The sequence below is a fragment of the Danio aesculapii genome, chromosome 15, assembly GCF_903798145.1.
Source record: "Danio aesculapii chromosome 15, fDanAes4.1, whole genome shotgun sequence".
In the NCBI taxonomy this organism is placed as follows: Eukaryota; Metazoa; Chordata; class Actinopteri; order Cypriniformes; family Danionidae; genus Danio; species Danio aesculapii.
In genome coordinates, this window is record NC_079449.1 from 28,241,044 (window position 1) to 28,268,021 (window position 26,978).

Here is a 26,978-nt window from a genome sequence, read left to right on the forward strand (position 1 = left end):
AAATGTTTTGTGAAATCCTCTACAGCCAGCCATACTTTGCTTTCCGATCTTGAGATCAGCTGTGCCGGGTGCAAGAGCACGTTCAAAGCGCAGCATAAATTCATCCATACAGATGCATGAAGTGTGACAATGTAAACCCAGAGCATCCTCTGGAACGAAAGCAAACAGGCAGCGATCTCCATCACTACTTGGGCATGAAGACAGAAACCTTCATGTGGCACAGAAGAACCGCAGGCAGGGGAGTGTTTCACCCTAAACCTCATCCCAATGGATTTTCTTATCCCCGTCATTAAGTTTAAAGAGCACACTGAACGAATTAGAGTTGATAAATTGCTCGGGATGTCCAACAAAACTGAACCATCTCTAGATTAGGCAGATGAACGTGTGCGTGAGCCAACACACATATTCTGTTCTTCATAATTATATGATTCTTAATGGAAAGAGGAATAATCGTGCAGCTGTTTCGGAGATCTGAAATAATACATTAGAGCTCATTTCCTTGCGAAATTTTCATAATGACATAGGAAATAATGTAAAAGACACCTTAAAATGATCTTAATTGTGATAAATTATTAGTCAGGGATACATCTACTATTATAAGTTCCAGTAATTGTGGTGTTTCAGTCAGAAATCTCATGTGCACCGTTCAGCTCTTTTCTTTAGCCCTAACAAGGCTCGGCAAACAGAGAAACGGGCCTGTTTTATAGATCACTGAGGTCTGTGGAGAACGTTTGGCCAGATGAGCGAAAGCCAAGAGACAGATATCACATACCTGATCCGCAATACGCTGCAGCAATCTCGCTGGAGTTTAGTTAGTCCTCATGCTGTAGCTAATTTTGAGCAATTTCCTACAATAGACATCAGGTATCCTATGATTTCTGAACTGAATCTTGTTCCAGCAGATACCGAACAACCGTAGACCTCATCAGTCGTAAAGCTGACAGGAATCATGCACCGTATCTGATGTGTGCAAAAGATGCGAGCAAGTTGTTCGTATGCACACACTTCTCTCTTATAGAAGGATATCCTGTCTAGGTGTGTATTAGTGCGCAAACCGCAAAACCAAATCAGTTTTTTTTTCTTGCTGGGAAATACTGTACTTCTGTATTTGAGAAACAAGACTAAAACAACATGAGAAACCGAATAAGTGTGTGTTAGGTTTGTATGAATCTAACAATAGTATGACATTTCATAAAAAAACATGCGTATTTACAATGTCGAAGAAAGTAAGAAAGAAAGAAAGAAAGAAAGAAAGAAAGAAAGAAAGAAAGAAAGAAAGAAAGAAAGAAAGAAAGAAAAAAAGAAAGAAAGAAAGAAAGAAAGAAAGCAAAAAAGAAAAAGGAAAGAAAGAAAGAAAGAAAGAAAGAAAGAAAGAAAGAAAGAAAGAAAGAAAGAAAGAAAGAAAGAAAGAAAGAAAGAAAGAAAGAAAAAGAAAGAAGCAAAAAAGAAAAAGGAAAGAAAGAAAGAAAGAAAGAAAGAAAGAAAGAAAGAAAGAAAGAAAGAAAGAATAAAAGAATGAAAGAATGAAAGAAAGAAAGAAAGAAAGAAAGAAAGAAAGAAAGAAAGAAAGAAAGAAAGAAAGAAAGAAAGATGCAAAAAAGGAAAAGGAAAGAAAGAAAGAAAGAAAGAAAGAAAGAAAGAAAGAAAGAAAGAAAGAAAGAAAGAAAGAAAGAAAGAAAGAAGCAAAAAAGAAAAAGAAGGAAACAAACAAAGAAAGAAAGAATAAAAGAAAGAAAGAAAGAAAGAAAGAAAGAAAGAAGGAAAGAAAGAAAGAAAGAAAGAAAGAAAGAAAGAAAGAAAGAAGCAAAAAAGAAAAGAAGGAAACAAACAAAGAAAGAAAGAATAAAACAAAGAAAGAAAGAAAGAAAGAATAAAAGAAAGAAAGAAAGAAAGAAAGAAAGAAAGAAAGAAAGAAAGAAAGAAAGAATAAAAGAAAGAAAGAAAGAATAAAAGAAAGAAAGAAAGAATAAGAAAGAAAGAAAGAATAAGAAAGAATAAGAAAGAAAGAAAGAAAGAAAGAAAGAAAGCAAGAAAGAAAGAAGCAAAAAAGAAAAAGAAGGAAACAAACAAAGAAAGAAAGAATAAAACAAAGAAAGAAAGAAAGAATAAACAGAAAGAAAGAAAGAAAGAAAGAAAGAATAAAAGAAAGAAAGAAGAAATAAAGAAAGAATAATAAGAAAGAAAGAAAGAATAGAAAGAAAGAAAGAAAAAAGAAGAAGCAAAAAAGAAAAAGAAAGACAAAGAAAGAAATAAGAATAAAAAGAAAGAATAAAGAATAAAAAGAAAAAGAAAAATAAATAAGAATAAAAAAAAAATAAAAAGAAAGAAAGAAAAGAAAGAAAGAAAAAAAAAAAAGAAAGAAAGAAAAAAAAAAAGAAAGAAAGAAAGAAAAAAAAAAAAAAAAAAAAAAAAGAATAAAAAAAAAAAAAAAAAAAAAGAAAGAAAAAAAAAAAAAAAAAAAAAAAGAAATAAAAATAAAAAAATAAATAAAAAAAAAAAAAAAAAAAAAACAAATAATAAAAATAATAAAACAAAGAAATAAAAGAAAGAATAAAATAAATAAAAAAAAAAAAAGAATAAATAAATAAATAATAAATAAAAAATAATAAAAAAAAATAAAGAAAGAAAAATCAAAAATAAAAATTAAACAAATAAAAAATAAAAATAAATAAATAAATAAAATAAATAAAGAAAAAAAAAAGAAAGAAAGAAAGAAAGAAAGAAAGAAAGAAAGAAAGAAAGAAAGAAAGAAAGAAAAATCTAGTTCCTGTTTGTAAACCATTCCTTTTTGTACCATTTAAATTGGTTGGTATTATATATGTAATGTATGTATATATGCATTCTTCATACATAAAATATGACCTGGACATATGTTTCGTGAGATTTCCTCATTTCCTCACTCAGAATACCTGTGCAACATAACATATTTCTTAAATAGGAATGCTGATGACATGATCAAGATTAACTGAAATAATTTATGGAGAAGAAGCTGACCTCCCATATCTCGGTTCTCTTCCAACGGAAAGCTCAAGATTGATGACACCACAAAGGTCACTCCTGCTAAATATACACATATCTAGTATGGGGTCCGTTTTTTTCTTGAAAAGAATAAATACTTTTAATTCAACTAGATTAAATCAATTTGATCAAAACTAAACGATTATTATCTAAAACTCAGGAAACAATTAGATTTAAATGTAAAAAATTTAAAATAGAAAACAGTAATACATTTCAATAATATTTTGCATTATTATTATTTTAGTGCATTTCTGATTAAATAAATGCAGATTTTTCATCTTTCAAAAGTATTTTTCAAATCTTCATCCAAACTTTATTGTTGATGGTGTATATGCTGTATGGGTCACGCATCAAAGCAATAAAAAGCTAAATATTTTGTTGTTGTTTGTTTTTTGTGATAGAATGTATTCAGTTTTATTTAGCATTTGTTTGTTTCTTTAAATTTAATTTTGTTTATTTATTTATTTTTCTGTAAGTCCAAAAATAATGACCAAAACGCATTCACATGATTTCCAGAAGACACTAAAATATCATTCGGTGTTAAAATAGTTTAACCGAAAAATCTTGTCAGAATTAGTTGGGTTAGTTCACCCAAAAAATGAACATTTAGTCATCGTTTACTAACCCTCCACTTGTTCCAAACCGTATAGAGATTCTTTCTGTTGAACACAAAAGTAGATATTTTGAAGAAAGTTGGAAACCTGTAACCATTGACTTCCATAGTATGTGTTTTTCCTACTATGAGTGTCAATGGTTACAGGTTTCAGGTTTTTAAAAAATATCTTATTTTGTGTTCAACAGAATAAACAAACTCAAAGAATCACTTGAGGGTGAGTAAATATTGAGTAAATTTAGATTTTTGGATGAACTATCCCTTTATTACACATTAATATATATTTAATTTGATTTTTTAAACTTCAAAATCAATCAATCAATCAATCAATCAATCAATATTTAACTTATGATTCTATCTGGTTTGTAGTCTTGCTGTTGAACGTGCTCAAAGTTAATGTAGTTCAAATATAAACTTTTACTCCTCATTTACTCACTCTCGACCTATTTACTCTGAGTTCCTTTCTCCTGTTGAGGTTAAAAGATGACATTTTGAAAATTGATTAACCCATTGACATCCATAATAGTCAAACTAATTAAATAGTACGGAACTTAAATGGATACCAGTGGTTTCCAACATTCTTCAAATTATCTTCTTTATCGTGTTTTTGAGGAGGTAAAAAATCTCTCAAAGTGCCTAAACATGAGCACAGCATATTTCTGAAAGTCTGCTATGCCTCTGTATTTGTAGAAATGACAACCCCGACCCTCAGAAGAGTTCAGAAGCTGCTGCGTTACAGCGATGACTCACAGAGTAAGAGTGTGAGGGGATCTGAGCTCAACAAGTGAGTGTTTATCAGCATGAGTGTTATGTGGGTCCTCAAGCTTCCTGTGTGCTGCTGTGCCAGTCTGCACCTGACGCTGAAACCAAACACAAGCACTTCCTTCCAGAGGTGCTATACTAGCTCAACAGAGCCCAGCCACATGGTTGCCAAGTAACTCACCTACTTTTAACCACTTGCTGTGGGTTGGTTTTTTGTTGTTGTTGTTGTTGTTTTTTTGCCAGCAGGTTACATTTTTGACATCAAATAATTAATATAATGCATTAAACCACTTTACTCTTCCAAATGATAAAACTGTGCTAGCATGATGAAATGGAATAATTGGACTAATTTGGGGATAGATTTGGTGCAGAAATCTGGTAACCTTGTTCGTGCCAACAGAGCTTAAGACTACAAAATCCAAGACCTCTTCATATATATTTTTAGGTTTGACTGTTCAGTTAAGAACAAATATTAAAATATTAAGATATTAAAAGAGCACCTGAAAATTCTCTGGATTTATTACAATGGGTAGGCCTATGGGTTTGAGTAAAATATTCATTCATTCATTTATTCATTTTCTTTTCGGCTTAGTCCCTTTATTAATCCGAGGTTGCCACAGTGGAATGAACCGCCAACTTATCCAGCATATGTTTTATGCAGCGGATGCCCTTCCAGCTGCAACCCATCACTGGGAAACACCCATACACACAAACACTACGGACAATTTAGCTTACCCAATTCACCAATAGCGCATGTCTTTGGACTGTTGGGGAAACCGGAACACTCGGAGGAAACCCACGCAAACACGGGGAGAACATGCAAACTCCACACAGAAATGCCAACTGACCCAGCTGAGGCTTGAACCAGCAACCTTCTTGCTGTGAGGTGAGAACACTACCCACTGCGCCACCGCGTTGCCTGAGTAAAATATTAATATTTGTTTTATTCCATCTGATAAATTTCAGCCTTCAAATAAAACCATCATCATTTATCAATTAGACCCATGTTCTAAATAACAATTTTTTAATTTGTTGTGACAGTAAAAAATAGGTTATTCCTTATGAATTATCTTCAAAACCATGTTTAAATGCAAAAGGACAATTTAATAGAATCATACACACTACCAGTTAAAAGTTTGGCGTCAGTTTTTTATTTTATTTTATTTTTTTTAGAAAATTATTCTGTTCATCAAGACGGCATTTATTAAATGTAAAAAAAAAATTCAAATATTTATTACAATTTTAAATAACTGCTTTCTTATTGTATGTAGTTTCAAATGAAATTATTACTCCAGTCATTATTGCTTTTATTACTAATACCATTAATAATAATAATAATAATAATAATAATAATAATAATAATAATAATAATAATAATAATAATAAATAAATAAAATAATAATAATGATAATATTATCAATAATAATAATAATAATAATAATAATAATGATTAATATTAGAGTGATTTCTGAAGGATCATGTGACTTTGAAGACTGGAGTAATGAAGCTGAAAATTCACCTTTAAAATCACCTGAATAAATAAATAAATTAAATTAATTATTTTTGATGAAATAAATGCAGCCCTGGTGAGCAGGATAAGCTTATTTTAAAACATTTAAAAATCCTATTGACCCCAAACTTTTGACTGGTATTCTCTTTGATGGATTTGTGCAATTTCCTTCCTTTTCTTTCTTTTCTCATTTTCTTTGTGCTCTTTTCATGTACACAACGTTATATTACGCTAAAATATGCCGTAATGTAAATGCATGTCATTCTCCTATGTAAATAAAAAGTTTTAAAGGCAGAAAAAGAGAAAGGAAATTAGATTATTCCAGCAAAAAATTGTTAAACTTCATTTTGCTATTGTGTTGTCTAAAATGAATATAAACACTGCAGCTTTTATTTTATGCATAAACAAACAACATTAAGAGCTTTTTGGCTCAAAATAAAGATAGATTATCTTTTTGAATATGTTTACATTTGTTTCTAGACATCCATGTCAATTTTAAAATCAAACAATATCTTCAGGAGGGTTAAGAATGCAATATCGCTTATGCTGCAGCCACATTAGAGTTTGAGCATGCAAAATTCTGTCGTATGGAACTGCAAAAAGGGGCGGGATTAAACAAGAGGATTAGACAAAAAAAATTAGCGATCAGGGGTGCCCAAACTTTTACTTATGAAGGGCCAAAAACCAAACTTGATTGAAGGCTGTGGGCTGAAGGTAAATATACCAAACTGCACTGTAAAAAGTGCAGGGTTCCACACAATTCATTCAGGTTGTTCCAACATAAATCGATTAAGTTAACACATTTAAGTGGATTAAACATAAAACAATTAAGTTGTCGCAAAAAGATCTCAAGAATTGTGTTGTTTGAGCACATTTTACATAAGTAGGTCAAACAAACAGCTAAATATATTATTTTGAGTGTTTATTACATTAAGATTGCCATGGGTAATTTGTTAGTTTATTTATTTTATTACATTTATTTATTTAATCATGTTAAATAGTGCAAAATATTTTTTGGACATCTTATAATGAACTTATTACAGTAAAAACATAATTCCTTTTTTAACACAATGGAGATCAATTCTGAACACACTAGTAAAGCTGCACCAGCCAATGTCTTCTGCATTGGCTTCTATCCATCAGTCACAGTGTGTTAATTAAATCAGATGTATTTACATTTAATTGAAACATTTAATGTCAGCTTTTTTGGAGCTCTACAATAAAACAAACTATCAAAAAAAACTGAAAAAAACTTTCTTCTCAGATGGGATGGCGGGCAAAATTAAAGGTTACCAAGGCCCAACTTTGGCCCATGGGCCCTAGTTTGGACATCTCTGCTCAAGATTTTAATCTTCTGTACAGAGAAGTCATGTTTTGATTTTCGATTTGGTCTCACGCAGTCTTGTGCGATTTCACAAGTCAGAGTTTACCAAGCTTGAACTTTGCAATGCAAACTGCAAAACTTGTCACACGAGCATGCGTATAAATGGAAGTCTTTGGGGCGAAAAGTGCAGTGTGACCGCAGCTTTAGAAATTGCCAATTTCTGAAACAAAATTACAGTAAATTTGCTCTAAATTACAGTATTTTTCAAATGACAGTTTTTTCCTTGAAATTGGAAAGAAATATCATCAGAGCTTTAAGATTCATAAACACTAAGATTTTACACCAACTTTTTAAAGATTTTACTTTTACTTCTTAACAAACATTAAGATTTTACTCAAAGCCACACCTAATAGATCCATTCAGTAGGCCTGTCATGATATCTATTTTTTATGGTACGATATAAAGCACCAAAATTGATTGTGATAAACAATATTGTTGTCATTTTAAGACCATTTTGACACTACAATAGCTCCATAATGCAAGTACACTCTTCCAAAGAACACTTAATTTTTCATTCTTAGGAATAATTCATTCAGTTATAGTCATTTTAACAAATTAATAATTAGGCATTGGAATCAGAAAGAAAACAACATATACCCTAAACAAATAAATAATAATAATAATAAATGTTAACAAAAATGTCCTAGGTAAAAAGAACTACAAAAAAGTAACAGATTTACTGTATTTTCAGTCGTCAGGCACCCACATGAAAATATACTATAGTAATTTATAGTAAATAATATAAAGTTTTTTCCATACCATCACTGCCACCTCCAATAGAGATAGAGAGGCTGTGCAATAAGCTGAAATGTGGCTAGAATTAGTTTTTGTATGGGCCATATGTATTGCATCACTAAAAATGATTGAGGACATGTTCACGTGTTGTGCGATAAATCAATATATTGATTATTGTGACATGCCTACTATTCAATCCAACAAAATCTGAATTTTCAAGCACCCTTTTAATCTTTCCCCATCGCTGTACATGAATTAAGAGTGATCTATTACTCTTTAGCTATGTTATGTATATTATATCGACAGCAACTTGACATAGTCCAGACTCGACAGAAAATGCAGAACTAAAATCAGAAATTGTTCAATCAGGAAATTGTTTAGAAAGTCCAATCCAAAGAGAGGTGACCAGCCCTAAACAACTGCGATTGTCAGCCCATTTACAACAGTCGTGTTCAGTTTGTTTAAATTGATAATGTAAGCAACCATTCTTTGTAAAAGAGGCCGAGGTCCAAAAATATCATAAGGGCGTCGAAATCTGAACCTGATAACAGCGAGTGTTTCATTTCTAATAGACACTCTTATCTGGGACAGGCTTGATGGCTTACCTCCATTGAAAATTTGCAATATTTTGGAAAAGATATCTTTCGTCATTGTTGTTTTTTCTCTCAGGCTCTTGGTTTGCGGGTTTGAACTGAACCAAAACAGTTAACAAAGAAACTGTCAAATCAGAGCATGAATGAACAGTTCCTGACGGTTATATTTTTGATTGGGATGTTACGTAATCGTGCTCAGATTTCCAAACACTGATTTCATTTGATTGGCGTCTGACCTTGATTGCTGTTTTTTTTCTGGCTGTCGCGTCCCGCACCTTCAGGCATTGTGTGACTGGATCACAGGAAGCAGAAACCTGCAAAACAAATGCAGGAGAGTTAAGAAGAATCGATTTCAATTGGTCTATATTGAAATGCAAGCTGGCAAATGTGAAATAAAGAACATAAGCAGTAAAATAAATAAAAAATAAATAAATAAAAAATAAAAAAAATAGCTCATCATTTTAATGTAGATTAGTCAGGAAAATGTATAATGTTTTAATGTTTTAATTTTAAAAAATCTAAAAGAAAAAAATACATATAAAATAAAAAATAAAGAAAAAAATGTAAACATTTTTAAATAAAAATATAGAGTAATGACTGTAAAAAATTTATATTATTAAAAATAAATAATAATAAATAAATTGTTTGAATTTAATCAATTACTTATAAAAAATATGTAATAATAAAAAACAATAAAGAAAATAAAAAATAATAAAAAAATAATAAAATACAAAAATGGGTAACACTATAATAACTACACACTATGAATCATCTATTAAGCATTAGCAAATAGTGAATTCATTATCTGTTAAGCATTAACTCTAAAACATTAAATGTTAGTAAGCAGTTTATAACTGCAGATACAAATGATCTATTCTTGACTCATGAGCACATTTGAAATTTTCATACTTTATTACTTATTAATTGTTCATTACTAAATTCAGTATTGCATTATTTACAAACCATTTGTTTTTAAGAGTAGTTGGTGGCTTTTAAGATAATTCAGAATGAGTTACTAAATGATTAATAAACTATTCAAATCAACATTTGTATATTTTATTATTCAGGCATATAGTAATGGTATGTTAATAAATGCTTTATTAACTCAACTTCCAGCAGTTTTGTGATTAAATTGAATTTAATTAATTACTTATACAATATATATATATTTATATATATATATATATATATATATATATATATATATATATATATATATATATTTATATATATATATATATATATATATATATATATATAAAACAATAAAAGAAAAGAAAAAATAATAAAATTCCAATTTTAGCTCAGCAAACAAAATAATGAATAAATGATAAATAATAAAATTAAACTAAATACAAGTACAATACAGTTATTTAATATCTATAAAAATAAATAAAATAGTTTTTTTATTTATTTCAATTTTCAAAACTGTCCTTCCTTTACAAAAAACATTGTATTAAATGACATTTATTATAATTTATTTTAATAAACAATAAAAATGCTTCATTAGGATAGCACTGCCACTTCATTTAACTTTTATCTGACACAAGTCAGAACATTATTACCATCAAACAAATATTGTACATAATAAAAAACTATGGCAAACTTTCTTTATCAGTGCTAAAGTGCCTTCCGCTTCTTTCATGAGAAGAGGAAGACAATGAAAAAAAAATCTTGAGGAAAAAAAAGCCCCAAAGGTCTGAGCCAAAGCAATTAAAGAGCTGAAACTGGATAGATGCTGCTTGAGAAAGAGGGGGGTTTCGTCTTGCTCTAAAATAAAAAAAGAGGAGAAAATGAAACGTATGTCATGCTTGGCACAGACACAAAAATCTGCAGCTCTCTTTTTCCCAAATGTTGAGCATGTGTCCTGTCAGCGCAATTGGTGCTGCTGCAGGAAAAGGAAACAATGGGGAAAGACAGGGCTCCTCTATGATGTGTTAATGTTTATCATATCGTGACACCTGTGGCTCGGCCTTCACTCGCCAAACGACACCAGCAGGAGAGCAAAACATCTGAGGAGAGAAAACTACATTCATCCAGCAACCCGCCATAACTCAGAAAGAGAGCACAGCATAGGGTACAAGTTCACCTTTCTCTTTTTGCTCTGATGTCTTGCAGTAAAAATTGACACTGGTCTTTTGCAAGGCTCTGATTTATGAATTCAATAAAGTTTTCTATCGTCTAAAGCAGGATTGTATAATAAGAATCACATGATGAAAAAAACACTAGCAGTGATGAAAAAACAAGAATATTACTATGTTTTGACTTTTTTATATGTTGACTGTATTAATAAAAAATATATATTATTAATAAAACCATTGTAATATTACATATTATACTTTGTATATTTCTATATAATTATATATTACATTTTGGTACATTTTCATTTATTTATTTTAATATTTGACATTATATTTTTTACATTTTTATATACCTATTTTAATATTACAAGATAGATAGATAGATAGATAGCTAGATAGATAGATAGATAGATAGATAGATAGATAGATAGATAGATAGATAGATAGATAGATAGATAGATAGATAGATAGATAGATAGATAGATTGATAGATTGATAGATTGATAGATAGATAGACAGACAGAAAGAGGAAGATAGATAGATAGATAGATAGATAGATAGATAGATAGACAGACAGACAGACAGACAGACAGACAGACAGACAGACAGACAGACAGACAGACAGAGGAAGATAGATAGATAGATAGATAGATAGACAGACAGACAGACAGACAGACAGACAGACAGAAAGAGGAAGATAGATAGATAGATAGATAGATAGATAGATAGATAGATAGATAGATAGATAGATAGATAGATAGATAGATAGATAGATAGATAGACAGATAGACAGACAGAAAGAGAAAGATAGATAGATAGATGGATGGATGGATGGATGGATGGATGGAAAGAGATGGATGGATGGATGGATGGATGGATAGATAGAAAGGAAGATAGATAAATGGATAGATTGATGGATGGATAGATAGATGGATGGATGGATGGATGGATGGATGGATGGATGGATGGATGGATGGATGGATAGATAGAAAGAAAGAGGAAGATGGATGGATAGATGGATAGAAAGAGGAAGATAGATAGATGGATGGATGGATGGATGGATGGATGGATGGATGGATGGATGGATGGATGGATGGATGGATGGAAAGAAAGAGGAAGATAGATAGACAGACAGACAGACAGACAGACAGACAGACAGACAGACAGACAGACAGACAGACAGACAGACAGACAGACAGATAGATAGATAGATAGATAGATAGATAGATAGATAGATAGATAGATAGATAGATAGATAGATAGATAGATAGATAGATAGATAGATAGATAGATAGATAGATTTTATAGACTTAAAATCCCTATAAATCTCAATTGAATGTTAATATTCAACTCATTCATTTGAGTCCAACCGGTAATTTTGGCTAAATTACAAAATATTTACACTTCAGAAAAGGTTAATGTATTATGTATAAAAAAAATAGTAATAACACTATATTTTCTAAATACCAGTAATACCTTCTCACTAAATACACGTTTCTTGAGCTTGTTCAGGTAGAAAAGAAATCTAACCTTCTTTAGCAAAAAAAAATCAAGTTATTCAGCAAAATATTTGAACACCATCAAAAAACAATGGTAACACTTTACATTAATTGTTCATGTTAGTTAATGAAAATACAGTTGATTATTGTTAGTTCATGTTAACTCACGGTGCATGAACCAATGTTAACAAGTATAAATTTAGATGTTAATAATGCATAAGTAAATGTGGAACTATGATTAATAAATGCTTTACAAGCAATATTTATAATTAGTTTATGTTAGTAAACGCATGAACTAATGAAACCTTATTGTAAAGTGTGACCAAAATGATATATATTCTACTACTCTGCTGCTCTGAATTTATAACTTATATTGCCATAACATTATTTCCGACTCAATTCATTGTTTCTTAAGCATGTGTAATCATCTAGATAAATATAAACTTCGTTCATACAATCATTCATTCGTTCATTCATTCATTTTCCTTAAGCATATTGCCTTTATTCATCATGAGTCGCCAAAGCAGATTGAACCGCCATCTTATCCAGCATATGTTTTATGCAGCGGATGCCATTCCAGCAGCAACCCAGTAAACATCCATACACACTCATTCACATACACTACAGCCAATTTAGTTTATTCAATTCACCTATAGTGCATGTCTTTGGACTGTGGGGGAAACCAGAACACCCGGAAGAAAACCCACGCCAACACGGGGAGAACATGCAAACTCCACACAGAAATGCCAACTGATCTGAGTCTCGTACCAGCGACCTACTTGCTTTGAGGCGACAGTGCTAACCAAGTTTATGCGTGTTTGCCAGTACTTTCCTAGAACTGGGTTGTGGCTGGAAGGTCATCCGCTGTGTAAAACATATGCTGGAATTGTTGGCGGTTCATTCCACTGTGGTGACCCCTGATGAAAAAAGGCACTAAGCTGAAGGAAAATTAATGAATGAATGAAACGTAATACAGGAAATGAAGCAAGTGAAACAAGTTTTGTTTAGAAAAATAAAATAAAATACAAATAATTTTGGCAATGTACGCATCATTAACCATTATATGGCTAGCTGTACTTTATTTCTCACATTCAGCACCTCCTGTCAGAACAGACGTGTAGCATTTAATTTTCCAATTCACTATATATAAAATAATCATATGACCCAGAGAGGCCAGCGCACGCCTGGGCGTGATATGAACGAGCTCCTGTTATTTAGGCAGCTCTGTTTGTCTCCACACTTCAATTGCAGTAAAAACACTCAGAGCCAAGCGTAATGATCTGTTTTGCATGTCACGTAACCAGCCGAAATTAAAAATGACCCTGGCACTTTTCCACGCACTGTCCTTCAGAGTGTTTCTCACCGCAGTCCCCCAGCTCTTTTAAGGCCCGTTTCCAGCTCGGCCTCATTAAAGGCATCTCGCTTCCTGTAACTGCAAGCATGAAGCTTGTTGAGCACTACAAGTCTTTGCGGTTCAAACCCCATACGCTTTTTTGGCTCCAGAGCTTGTTTGCTGCGAAATTCCCGAATTCCAGAACTGGAATTGTGGTTAAAATTAACTCGCTTTCCGACAACAGCTTCTAATATCGAATAAATGTTTCTGTCGGGAGGGGGGAGTTTGAGAGTATTTTTTGAGGCCGCTAACATCTGGTTAGCCAGCGCAGAGGTTAGCATGAGGTTAGCGAGCCTCGGCTCTCCCTAATGCAGAGCAGTCAGTCTCCATACGTCTTCCAAACACCCTGACGGGCTCCTCGAGCAAAATTGCAACTTTGTCATAATGAAAAATGTGGAGCGGGAGGCCTTTTTCCACCCTGTAATTTTCATTACAGTTGCATCTCTCGTGGCATCATTCCAGGTGCATCCGTACAACAGTCATAGAGACAGAACTAGCTGCTGACAGTCCTATTGCATGAGAGAGCACAGCTGGGCTGATGTGTGCCTGTTCCTGCCTGCACATGCGTCTGTGTGTGTTGGGGAGTTTTCTATTGCGTGTCTAAGGGTACAAAAGCTGAATGACAATTATATGTTGGCATGAATGAGTTCACTGTTTCTTCAATTTAGTTCAATTCAATTCAATTCAATTCAATTCAATTCACCTTTTTTGTATAGAGCTTTTACAATGTAGATTGTGTCAAAGCAGCTTCACATAAAAGGTCATAGTAAATTGGAACAGATTTCTTGTATTGTATAAAGTGTCAAACACTTAAAGGTTTTCACAAAGGAGGGTTAAGGTGAGTGACACTATGAGAAAAATGATATATATTATATTTGTTCGCATGTTTGGTTAATGATAGTTTATTAATGGTTAAGGCATGTCAGTAGGTAAATAAAACCAACTCTAAAATCACCAGTAGGGGATGACAAGTCACTGTCTTTATGGGTTATTAACTGAATCATTCATTCAACAATTGTTAAAATGTCTAATACATTTTAGAAATGAAGCAAGTGGCTGTCTGTATGAATGGATCAGCGAATGATTTGTTCAAAAACAGATTCATTTATTAATAAAACACCACAGGATTGCAATATTATGTGCTCAATTTGTACTTGACACTACTTAATCAGTACTTGACGACATAAAACAACAATGACTACACGTTCATTCATTCATTTTCTTTTCGGCTTGGTCCCTTTATTTATCTGGGGTCGCCACAGCGAAATGAACCGCAAACTTATCCAGCATATGTTTTATGCAGCGGATGCCCTTCCAGCTGCAACCCATCACTGGTAAACATCCATACACTCTCATTCATAACCATACACTACAGACAATTTAGCTTACCCAATTCACCTATACCACATGTTTTTTGCACCCGGAAGAAACCCACACAGAAACACCAACTGACCCAGCCGAGGCTCGAACCAGTGACTTTCTTGCTGTGAGGTGAATGTGCTACTCGCTGCGCCACCGTGCAGCCCGGACTACACGTTACAGATGCATACTATTTCTTTACATATTTGCATTGCCAGCTTCTGTTCTGGTATGCACATTCAACATGGTTGTCATTTTCATAGTTCTTTATGAATAGGGATCTTTTTGACAAGGTTGTCATTTGTACATGAAACTTTTCAAAAAACCAAAGGTACAGTAATGTCTTGCTTTGTGTCTTAATGAATTCCTTTCAATTAAAAACAATGTTATGTTTAAGAAATGTTAAAAGGTTCTTTAAAAACACAAAATAGTTTTTCTATGATTGCTAAATCTTTATTTTACAACCTTTCAAAAAACACTTTTAAGAACCTTAAATGGTTCTATGGAAATTAAAGGTTCTTCATGGAACCAATAAAATGATCCCAGCAAACAATTTTGTGTTTAATAGACATCTAAACGTAGACAGCTTGGCTAAAACAAGGCTAAACTTGGGCTGTCAGTAAAAATCTAATAGACATCTAAGAATAGCCCAAAACTAGACTAGTGTTCAAATAGACAGACTTTATACGTGTAGTCATTGGTTTCTGTTTATTTGATGACCGGCATGGTTTTGGCCTATTCTTAGATTTTTTATTCTATTAGATTTTCACTGACAGCCCAAGTTTAGCCTTGTTTTAGCCAAGGCGACTATGTTTAGATGTCTATTAGACATCTATTAGACATTAGTTCACCCAAAATGTAATTTTACTCACTTTTTACTGACACTCAATTGGTTCCAGTCCTATATTTTCTTTATTCTCTTAAACAAAAAAAGATGTAACCACAGCAGAAAAATACTATGAAAGTCAATGGTGACAGGTTTCCAATGTTTTTCAAAATATCTTCTTTTGTGCTCAACAGAAGAAAGAAACTCAAACAGGTTTTGAACAAGTGGAGCGTGAGTAAAAGATAACAGAATTTCAGGGTTGAATTGTCTCTTTGATGTCAAAAACCCTTATTCACAAACAGCTTCTTTAACACATTTACTGTCCACACACAACTAAAAAGATAAAAAAAGCAAAACTTCAGGTTTTAACGATTAAGAAACACATCAAAAACTATTGCGTTTGACACAGAACTGAAAGAATTATCAACAGATGAATTCATATTGCTAACAGAGCGCACTACTGTAAACACACACGCACCCAATTCAACATCCATCTATCTGAAACTACCAAACACATATAAACAGAGGTGTGTGTGTGTGTGGAGGGTTAAAGATGTGTTTTGATTTCATAAACTGACCAGTTCACAGAGTGAGGTCAATGCTGATGCACCCAAACACATAAATAAACAGAAGCGTGACTATTGTAGCCCAAGTGAGGAGGGGTCACTACAGGCCCTGCTGCTCTATTGTCTTACACTGACAGTTTTGAAGGTAATTGTTTTTTTTCCAGCTGACCTTCACATTTCCCTGGACCCGGACCACAGCGCTGCCATCCACCTCGCCGCTCCCCCCGACATGTCTGCCACCAGAGTTTTTAGTCTTTTCCTTGTTCGATTAAACAACAAAGACTTGGCCAACACAATGGATAATGCTCAGTTGGGGTGGTCGCCTGTACGTGCACAGATGCTGCTGAGGAAATGCACTGGGCATGAAAGTAAATGGGCAGTAAGGAGGGAGGAGCAGCAATGCAGGGCACACTGCATGCGGTCCGCAATCATATGTGGTAAACAGGAGTTTGAGGAGCCTTTTGTTTTAAGCTTTTGTTCAATCCTGCATCTGCTTATACCTTAATATAGGGATTGTACAATATGGTAATTATCCGACTGCTTCTCAAAGCAAATCATGACTGGTTTGAGGTGAAACAAAAACTGTTTAATTGAAGACATGGAGGTCACTTCTGCTTTTCGGAGACACAACCACTTTTTTATATATAAACAACAACAATATTATACTTAAGACTTCTTTTTGACAACAGTTGTAGCAGGTTTTTTAATTGGTTCAATGTCAAACCAAGCATCTGCCAGTCATTCAGATCAGTATGGATTCTGGCAAATGCAGAATATAATAACTTAGTGAAAATTAACTTGATAAAATTATGTGTTTTTTGTTTATGTTCTGTAACAGATTGGTTTGGCTTAAGTATTAAATGATATCAAATAATTAAAAAATGTAATAAACTGTAATAAAAGCCATATTTTCTAGTTTTACTGTGGTCAAAGTTATGTCGTCTTTGTAGTCAATAAAAAGTCCAATACAAATAAACATTTCAGTTTCAGCTTCAGTTTTTTTCTCATTTTACCATATCAATGAAATGTTTTCTTTATTGGTATAGGCCAACAGTTTATTAAGGTAAGCACACTGCCCCAAAAAATAATAAAGTTATTTCACTTTAACCAAAAATGTATATTTTGGAATATTTTGGAACATTAAATTGCTATAAAAATGAAAGCCATATGTCTGACCAACTTATATCAGTCAAAATTTTGCGGTCAGTTTTCTTTTAATTAATTAATTTGGTGATTCCAAATATGTAATGTAATCATAAGCTTGGCAAACAATTTTGGAGAATTTAATGTTTGCCCATTCAAACAGAATCCCAGAGCATACTGCCCGAGAGGCATTTTAAACATGGCCGCCGAGTGAAATGATTTGCCTTAAAGGGACTTTGGTAAATATTCTAATATAAAACATAGACAAGGGGAGGAGCTTGCTATGGTTTTAATGTAGAATTTCCAAAGTAATGCAATGTCCAATTTTAAAATAGTTTTCATATGATATATTTTTAGTTTTTGTAAATTAATATGATTTTTGAACAAAATAATAAATATACAAAGATTTGATAAAATTATCTTCAGCTGTGTTTCAAAGATGAACAAAATTTTTATGGTTTTGAAATTATATGAGGGTGTGTAAAACATTGACAAGGTTTTCATTTTGTGGTAAACTAAAAAGTTTTTAGTAATTGCATGAAAAAACTGTTTACCTTCCAGCTAATCCATTCAAATAGGAAAGAATGTTATGTCGAATAATTAATGTTAACGAGCCAAGCTGAACAGGTTTATAATGCATCCCATTCTTTTTTTTTTTTTCAGACTGTTCCTACCAAGCTAAACCTTCAATTTATTTCATGGTCATTTTGTAGCTTTGGATTTTGTAGCTTTGGGAATTTGGCCTACATTTTGAAATGCCCCATTAGCGCAGAGTAAAACAGCTGTGCATCAGTAATGCAGACCATGTGAGAACATCCAAATTTGTCCATCATCAACTGGCCAGAAAAAGAGCAGAGCTTTCCCTGACATTCACACTATGAAACAAGGCCAGTGACCTCACGATGGCCGATAGAACGCAGTTTATACAGTTCAAAAGACCCATTTTCATGGTTATTCAGAGATATGTCAGAGTTGCACAGAAAGACAATAATTCCCCAGAGAACTTACAGTAAGGGGAAAGAGTTTTGGCCAAGAGGGCTGAAACATCCAAGTTCCTAGGGCTCAATAAACGTGTCATCGGGTGTAGTGAAGAGTGGGGCTATAAAAAAGGGCCTGTAGCCCTGACTTCTTGCCTGCTCCACCAGGGGAAATTGCCTTTGTCTTAGTGTATGCAAATAATTATAGCAGAAAAGCTGTGCAGTAAATGGTGTCTATAAAATAATAAGTGCCTGTCCATAAAGTTCAAGGTGTCAAACTAGCATGCAGCTTCATCAGTTAATCAGCGGTGGGAAAAGGGGGGCTAATGGACCTCTTAGTAACCAGGAAAAGGAAACTCTGTGTCATTCATAGAGTTCCCAAGCCTGGAACGTTAAACAGTAATATATTATGACCAGGAATGTCTCTAGTGATCAGCGATAAGAGATAAAAGAAAACAAATGGACAATTATCCAGACAGGGCAAAGTGTAGACTGAAGATATGATGCAGAACTGGCGTGAACTTTGACCTGGATGAAAGCACATGGCAGGGGTGAAGACTGAAACCTGGGGGGGGGGATCAAGAGAGTGACAGAGAAGTGCAGAGGGGTGGAGACATATTATTATTACTCACGGAAGATGCTGCCAAGTCGGGCAGAAAGACAGTGCGGTTTTGAGTCACCAGACAGAGGTTGGCATTCACAGCTGTGCGCTTTCACACACCTGCACTTGGAAACTCTCACAAACACAACCACTCTGTCACCAATGCAAACACAAGACTCCTTGAGATGGAGTCAGCAAACTGCACCACCAACAACTTCGCCTCCTCCCAAAACCAACCGCTCTTTGAACCACTTCCAGCTCTTTTCTTCTCCGCCAGTGTCGGAAATGCCACTGTTTGAGGGAGATGGTGTAAAGTCAGGCTGTTGGCTGCTGAGGGACTCTGCTCTTGTATTCATGCTGTGGGCTTCAGAGGTCGAAGTTGGGGAGGAATGTTTGCATTACTACCTCCATTAAACCTCTAAATGTACATCTGCTGGACAGCTGCTATTATCTGGGAATTTATGAAAGCTTTTGCATTTGAGATGAAAATAACACATCAAAAAACCCATCCAGTGGTAAAAAAAAGAGTACTGAAAAATCCTACTTAAGTAAAAGTACCATTACTTGCCTAAAAATGTAGTGCAAGTAGAGTAAAAGTATCTGTCGTAAATATTACTCAAAGTATGAGTAAAAAGTAGACCTTTTAAAAGTACTCAAGAGTAGCAAGTATTACGCTGTAAAAAGCTGATGCATTTACATGTAATTTGTGGATGTGTGTAAACGTAATATTCTGTAGTGCATTTAGTTACAACACCATAAGACATTAATATTAGGTTAGATTTAGGTCATGACCGCAGGTGACAAAAAATTCAATGTCTAGCCAGCATCTAAGGACATTATTTTGATGTCCAATAATGACGTCAAATTATGTTGATATTTGGTTGATTTTAGGTTGTGTTACAAATCCAATGTTGAGCCAACATCTTAAACAAGTCATATTGATGGCAAATACGAACATTTATTCATCAGGTATAGCAACCAAAATTTAACGTCTGATAGACGTCATAGTGGTAACGTCCACACAACGTCAAGCTCTAACAAGATGTTGATTTTAGGTTGGACATTGACGTCGACCTGATGTTGGGTTCTGATGTCAACCCAATTTCATTTCCAAACAAAACGCAACGTCTCTAAGATGTTGGGGTACAAAATCAATCTGCTGTCATGTTGACGTCTTGTGTCTGCTGGGTGTTTAAGGCCATTTCAGTCATCATACAGTAAACATTCGTCATTTTCTCATCAGTGACATGCATCTAAACAGTCTCTGGGTCAATGCGTGTAAAGATTTTAAACATCTTCTTTTGGACACTTTTAATGCTTCCAAACAGTTATTATAAACAGAAATTATAAAACTCCCATGTCTTGAGGTAGTTCATTATGATGTGATTTACCTTTTATGTGTGATTTGATTGGACAGGAATCACAGGACTGATTTCATAGACAAGAAAAAAATAAAGTAGTGACAGCAGGTTGAATAAAAATAGTGGAGTAAAAATACCAATACAGCACTAAAAATGTACTCAATAAAAAGTAATTGTACACATTTTTAAAACTACTTAGTAAATTACAATTTCTGAGAAAAACTACTTAATTACAGTAATTTGAGTGTTTGTAATTTGTTACTTTACACCACTGAACCCAACCCAGTTGCATCATTCAAACTGTTTGAGAACCCTTGTACACGTGCATTTAGCAAAGTCCACTTATCACTGGATAAACAAAACTCTTAATACCAACTTGATTATGCCATCCTGCATACTACAGTTATTGATTACCCTGAATTACTTGAAATAACGGTCTGCCACCTTAAAGGAACACTCCACTTTTTTGAAAAAGGCTAATTTTACAAGTCCCCTAGAGTAAATAGTTCAGTTTTAACATTTCTGAAGCAATTCAGACCATAACAGAGTGTGGTTGAAGAACGTTTAGCTTAGCATAAAGCACAGAATCACATTAGACCATTAGCATCTACCTCAAAAATGATCAAAGACTTTCGATAATTGATCTATTTAAAGCTCTCTGTAGCTACATTGTGTACGAACACTGACGGAAAATGCTATGTTGCTATTTTCTAGGCCAATATGGCTAGGAACTAAACTCTTATTCTGGTGTAATTATTAGGGTACTTTGCTGCTGTATAATGGCTGCAGCAGACACAATGATTTTATGAAGCCCCTAAATAATTGGCTAACTTCAACCAATTTAACTAACATGATCACCTGAGTGTGCACTGCAACCATGGAGACATTTGTGAGAGACGTACAACATATTTACTCATCCTAAACCGTGGACTGTTCCTTTAAAAAGTGGAGTGTTCCTTTAAGTCACTTCAGATTTTCAAGTGACGGTGTGGAAGTGACCTGAAAATGGCCCAGGTGCAAATATAGTCCTTGGGGATCCATCCTGGTTGCTATGTCCTATAAGTACCCAGTGTAAAAACAAAACTTAAAGATGTCAACGAAGAACCCATCAGTGCCAATTTGCACTACCCCGAATGACATGAACAGCTTATACATTACCCCTGACACTGTCTGTCTAAGTCTATTGGAGCTTGTTTTCACTTACTGAACATGCTGAATAGGCATCTGTTGGGTTGTAAAATGTCTGAGAAGTAAGGTGCTGTAATCATCTCCACTTTATTGGTCATCTGTCAGTGCGACATGAATGGGCCTTAAGAGTGTGCCATACAAATAAACCTGAAGTAAACTTCTGGCATCACAGATCAACTGCTGCATAAAAATGACAGTATGAAAGATGACACAAAGAACCCAAGCTGCACTTTACACCTCAGGCTGTCCAGCATCTCTCCATAAGGAACATGGAGTATGGAGCTGGGAAGCTCATCAGCCCCAATTCTTGTAGCTGAGGTGCACTGGGAGGAAACAGGGATTTGGCATATTCCCTCTGAGCACTTAGGAGTAGGAGGAGGTTTGTCTCCTAAAATCATGGTAAACTAAGCAGCAGGTCAGCATTAGCAAGGACAGTTTTCCAAGTGAATAAGTGGATGCTGAAAAGGGGATGTTGGCTTTCAAAGCAAACAGAGCTTTGCATGTTAACCTTCACATTGAAAGGTCCAAACATCCAGAGGGAGGGTTTGGCTGACTTCCTGCATCTCAGTTCAGATTCCATGACCAATCCTGAAGCCTATTCTTCTCTTTGATATGATGAAAATGACCAAACAATACCCTTTTCCCTCCTAAAGCCCCAAATGGGCGAGTTTTAAGATTTTTTTTGTCCTGGGATTTGCTGCAATTTTCAAAATAGCATAATAAGCTGGAAAAACACTGAACTGTCATTTGCGGAAAGCTTTCAGAGCTCAAATCCATGAGTGTTGACATTTTTTAGGAAATTTGGACCTTGAAGCTGGTTGGTATTGTGTTTTTACCGAGTATACATGTGTCTTTCGAGTTTGAAAGGAAAATAAACATGACCCCACTGATCCTGACTGATGAAATGACAGAAAAAAACTGTGTGATGTGTATTTAGGTCATAAAGTACACACACACAGTATGAACTTACAAAACAGCAGCACTGTACTGTAATTGAGAGGAGCTGGGATGAATTAAATATGTGTTTTCCCCCATCAGTCAGATGATTTCATTGATCCAAGCTGAAGGAGAGTTTCTATCTGAATATCAAATGGCATATTTCAGTCTTAATGCAGTCACATACAGATTCCCACTTGTAACGACTGACATCTTTTCAATGAGTTTGTATTCCCGGCTGAACTAACAAGTGAGTAAATTGAGACCAGACGGGATTCGAAGGGAAGTTTTATTTGTCCACCCCGAATAGTCAGCATTCCAGCTGCTAAAGAAAATAGTGTTTGTTGAGCAAGAGGGGGGCTGTAAGAGCAGTTGAGAAAGCCTGGACTTTAAAAGTCTGACAAAAGATCTGATGCTCAAAGCAATCCCATGTTGAAGGGTTTTCCACGGCTGCCCGTTAGCTAAGGCTGAGGTAATATACATCCCAAGGAATGAGTCTATACCCTGATGGAAAAAAATGTCTTGAATCAGCCCAAGTTGGCTGGCTGGTCCTTTGTGATTGGTAAACGTTTTTTGTGAACTTGATAAGCATCTTAAACTGGCAACAAGTTGTACAGCAATGTCCTGCTGAAAAAAAGACTTAACTAAACCCAAGATGTTTTGCTGGTTTACGGTTATTTACTTTATACATCTAAAAGTATCAAAAACCCCTTACAAAAATCATCTGATCATCTGATTTGTCTAGACTGGGAGAACAATTGACACAATTTAAGCTGTATGTAGGCTTAAATTAAATGGGAGCACACCTTTTAGGCAAACATAATTAAGAACTGGATGACAAGAATTACTCTGGGGTGAGTAAACAGACCCACTTTTACAGCAAGACAAAAGGAGGACTTGTTGAAGCTAACCAAAGGGTTTTAGAGGTCCAAGCTATGATGATTATGATGATGAAGCTGAGAGAAAAAAGTACCATCATACACCTACTGAATTACACACATTATTAATACACCAATAACGTGTGATACACTTTTAAAAAATAAAAAAGTTGACAGGAAGAACCAAAATGTGTTTTTTTCTCACAGTGATGCCAAAGGAGATTGTTTTGGGGTTCCCAAAAACTATATTTTAGTTTTTAAATAACTATTTTTCAATGGTGCGAAGAACATTTTCTCTATCTAAAACAACAATTTAAAACTGTAAATAACCTTTTGTGAGATTTTTTTTTGAGAAACCACATGACGTCTTTATCATTTAGTGTGTATATCAATCTCAGTTTAATTAACTGTCTGCTGCTGCTCTCATATTTCCCTTATCTTCGATCGTGAGAAAAATCACAGGTCTGAAATAGTTGACAAGCTGTGACACATACCTTTACAGGTGTGCTGATCGGAGACATCAAAAGTAACGCAGCCGAAGTACGTACAATCCTACATCCCACTTTAATGAACAGGATCAGCAGATTTCCCAGCTCGCGCGCATCAGTGCGTATTCCTGCTCGCTTTCACTATATAACGCGTCCTAAGGCTTGGCTTCTCGTATTGTAATGTCCTAAACAACGCTGGGTGCACCAGTGTTCAGTTTCCAGCTTTCTCTCGAGTCTCTCCATTGAGTTTGAGGTGTCATCTTCACTGGACTTACAGCTCACACAAACACAGCGCCCATAAATGAGTAAGTCACGCGTCACGCACAACAGACGTTACGCGCTCGCGAACGCTGAAAGTTACGCGTTGAACATCTTCACTTAGGTTTCTTTGTCTCCGTTGTACACACTCACATAAGAGTAAGACTGCCTAAGGAGTGTATTAATAGCAAAAAAAAAAACTAAGAAATTGTCTGATGAGAACGGAGAGAGTGGACAGAGTTTGGAGGCTGCATGTGCCTTGAAAGTAAGTGAGCGCGAGTGAGTGTGTGAGGAGTATTGACGTGCCCCCTATGGACGCGGACTCCTTGAACTTCCTGTGAGCGTTAACTCCTTTACTGCTGCTGTCCTCATTCATCATTTTGCTTCAGGGAATATAATCAGTCACCCCAAAAGCGAACAAAAACGACGTATGAGTGCCGAAATCAGGCAAAGCTCTGTTTTGTTATGACGGCGTCTCTTTGAGCCGCGGTAGTTTGTCAAATTTGTAGAGCTATTAAAAACGCGTTAAATTAACCGGAGAGGTAATGAAGTGGTTTGGAGTCACGTTGCCAACTTCCTGAGGTAAAATCACCTGTTGAGACTGAATTTTTAGGGCATTTGTTTACGTTCTCAGAGACCCTTATAATACTGTAATTAAAGTGAGACCCTGCTGTCACATTTTAGTACGATACTTTAGGTTGGGTTTATTTAAAGAAATAATACACTAATAAATAGTAAAATGATGAATTAACATGTATTGCTAGTGAAAGTATTTAGCATAAATCTGGTAATCAACCTCAGTCCTGGTCAAAACTAGTAATTTGTTTAGACAATTTCAGGAGTTTAACTTTTTAATTGCCAAGTTCACAAATGACGTCACTGATTTGGTATTGGGGGGGGGGGCGTATTTTCAATATAAAAAGCAGTTGTGGCATGGATTTTTTTTATCAGTCTTGGACACATGAATGTAGTAACAACATTGGCTTTGATGCATTGTTAGATTTTCATTTTTCTCCCTAATTTACTGTTGGTGGCTGTTTTTGCTCCATTGACTTCTGTTATAAACACATTTGATGGTGCATAAGTTAGGGGTATCTCGATCAGGTTTTTATGCCCTTGAGTCCAAGTCAGAGTCATTTGATTTTGAGTATCTACAAATACCGAAACCCGATCTGATACTTCTATAATAAATAAAAAAAGAATAAAGAAAAGCAAAGAAACAGATACAGGATGTTCCTTTTTTTTTTTAATTCACCTTATTTTAACATTCAACAACTCTGTTAATAAACAGAGCACTTTTGTGAGGTAGTTTGAACTATCAAGTAATAAAAAACATAAATTCTTCACTTTTGGACCTCAACTTAAAATACCTGGCAGGCAATCCCAAGTTTACATATCTCACAGTTTGCTATGGCAATGTTGTCGTCTTCAACTGTATAATACCTCCAGAAAAAGTTATGGGCAAATTAAGAGTCAAAATCACACCAGAGTGGATGAAAACATCCCCAACAGTACATTGTGTTATTTAGAGCATTATTATTGGTTATCTGGATTTGCCATAGAAAAGTTTTAATAAAACATGTATTCATATAAAAATTCTGATAAAGCGTCTTCAAATTTTAAAATACAAATATTGGTATTTAATGCAAATATTTTCAGAAAAAAAATTACAATAGGTCAATGTAAAATATTTCATGTTTTCAGTCCTATAATTTTTATACATGGCAATATAATAATTTGTCAAGGTTTGGAAATTTTATATTTTATTTTTCACATAAATCAGTACTGAAACTTGAACTTTTTTTAGTAACGTTACATGAGATTACATGTATCAAATCAAACAAAATAGTCAACAAATATTTTTCCTGAGAACATAGATTACAGTAACACTTAAGTTAAATTTAGCCTTCATTATAGCTGACCTGTCATCTGAATCTACATGTCAGTGTGTTTCTCAGAAATGTATGATAGTTAATAATTCCTTTTGAATTGTGAAAATGGCTTTGGGGCTGAAATGGGAAGATACCAGTCTAACTTCCTGCAAACTGAAATGATTCCATCACGTCATTGCATTCAGCTTGAATAATAAGCCTACATTATATTTATAGCGTGAGGAATACTCAGACATGCCAGCGCAAGTAAAGTCTTAAATCATCACCATAACGATTTGTCATGCGTCTCTGAAATCACCTCACCCTTTAATCAAGCCAATGTTTTAAAAGCAACTGAGAATAAAAAAATGCAAAAATTGGATTACACAGTCTGCTTAAAAGTGTTTATGCAAACTCCACTGAGACTCATTTTGAAACAGTCTAACATTAAATTGATGGTCATGCTCAATTACTGCACCACAATGTTATCAGCTGTCGTTAAAACAAGTGATTAGACAATGAAAAAGCCCACGCATCCTATTAAGAACAGAATTCATTCAGTTAAATTGATAAGATAAAACACATACTGGCTTATTGAATTCGTCAGGAAGGTAAACTATGCTCGAAATATTTACGAGCGTGAAGAATGACAGACATTCCAAAGCTCCATTTTACTTCTAGACAAACAAATGGCCTGTTGGATCTGAAGAGCTTCAAGGAGCCTGACCTTCTACATGAGGAACGGCTTTATTTTAAACAGATAAGGAGAAATGCATTGTTTAAATGAGGCTTCTGCTGCATGTTAGGAATTCTTGTCCTCAGTTGTAGCTTAATTGTCTTCATGCAAACAGGCTGAGCAATAACAGAAGAATGTTAGTGTTGAGATGTAGTGGAATCACTGCCAGTCTGAGACAGAGACACCATTACTGAGGAAGATT

General features: G+C 34.3%; 1 protein-coding gene across 1 annotated transcript in view; it reads right to left on the bottom strand.

The window, feature by feature from the left end:
- The window catches only part of LOC130242145 (pleckstrin homology domain-containing family G member 2-like), a 68,678-nt gene extending 44,220 nt beyond the window's left edge, over positions 1-24,458 (bottom strand). Inside the window, exons 1-2 of the mRNA XM_056474166.1 lie at positions 23,918-24,458; positions 8,852-8,929 (exon numbers count right to left, since the gene is read on the bottom strand). Of these exons, the coding sequence (XP_056330141.1) occupies positions 8,852-8,900 (49 nt within the window). The 5' untranslated portion in view covers positions 8,901-8,929; positions 23,918-24,458. The remainder of the gene's footprint in view (positions 1-8,851; positions 8,930-23,917) is intronic.
- Positions 24,459-26,978: the final 2,520 nt, after the last annotated feature.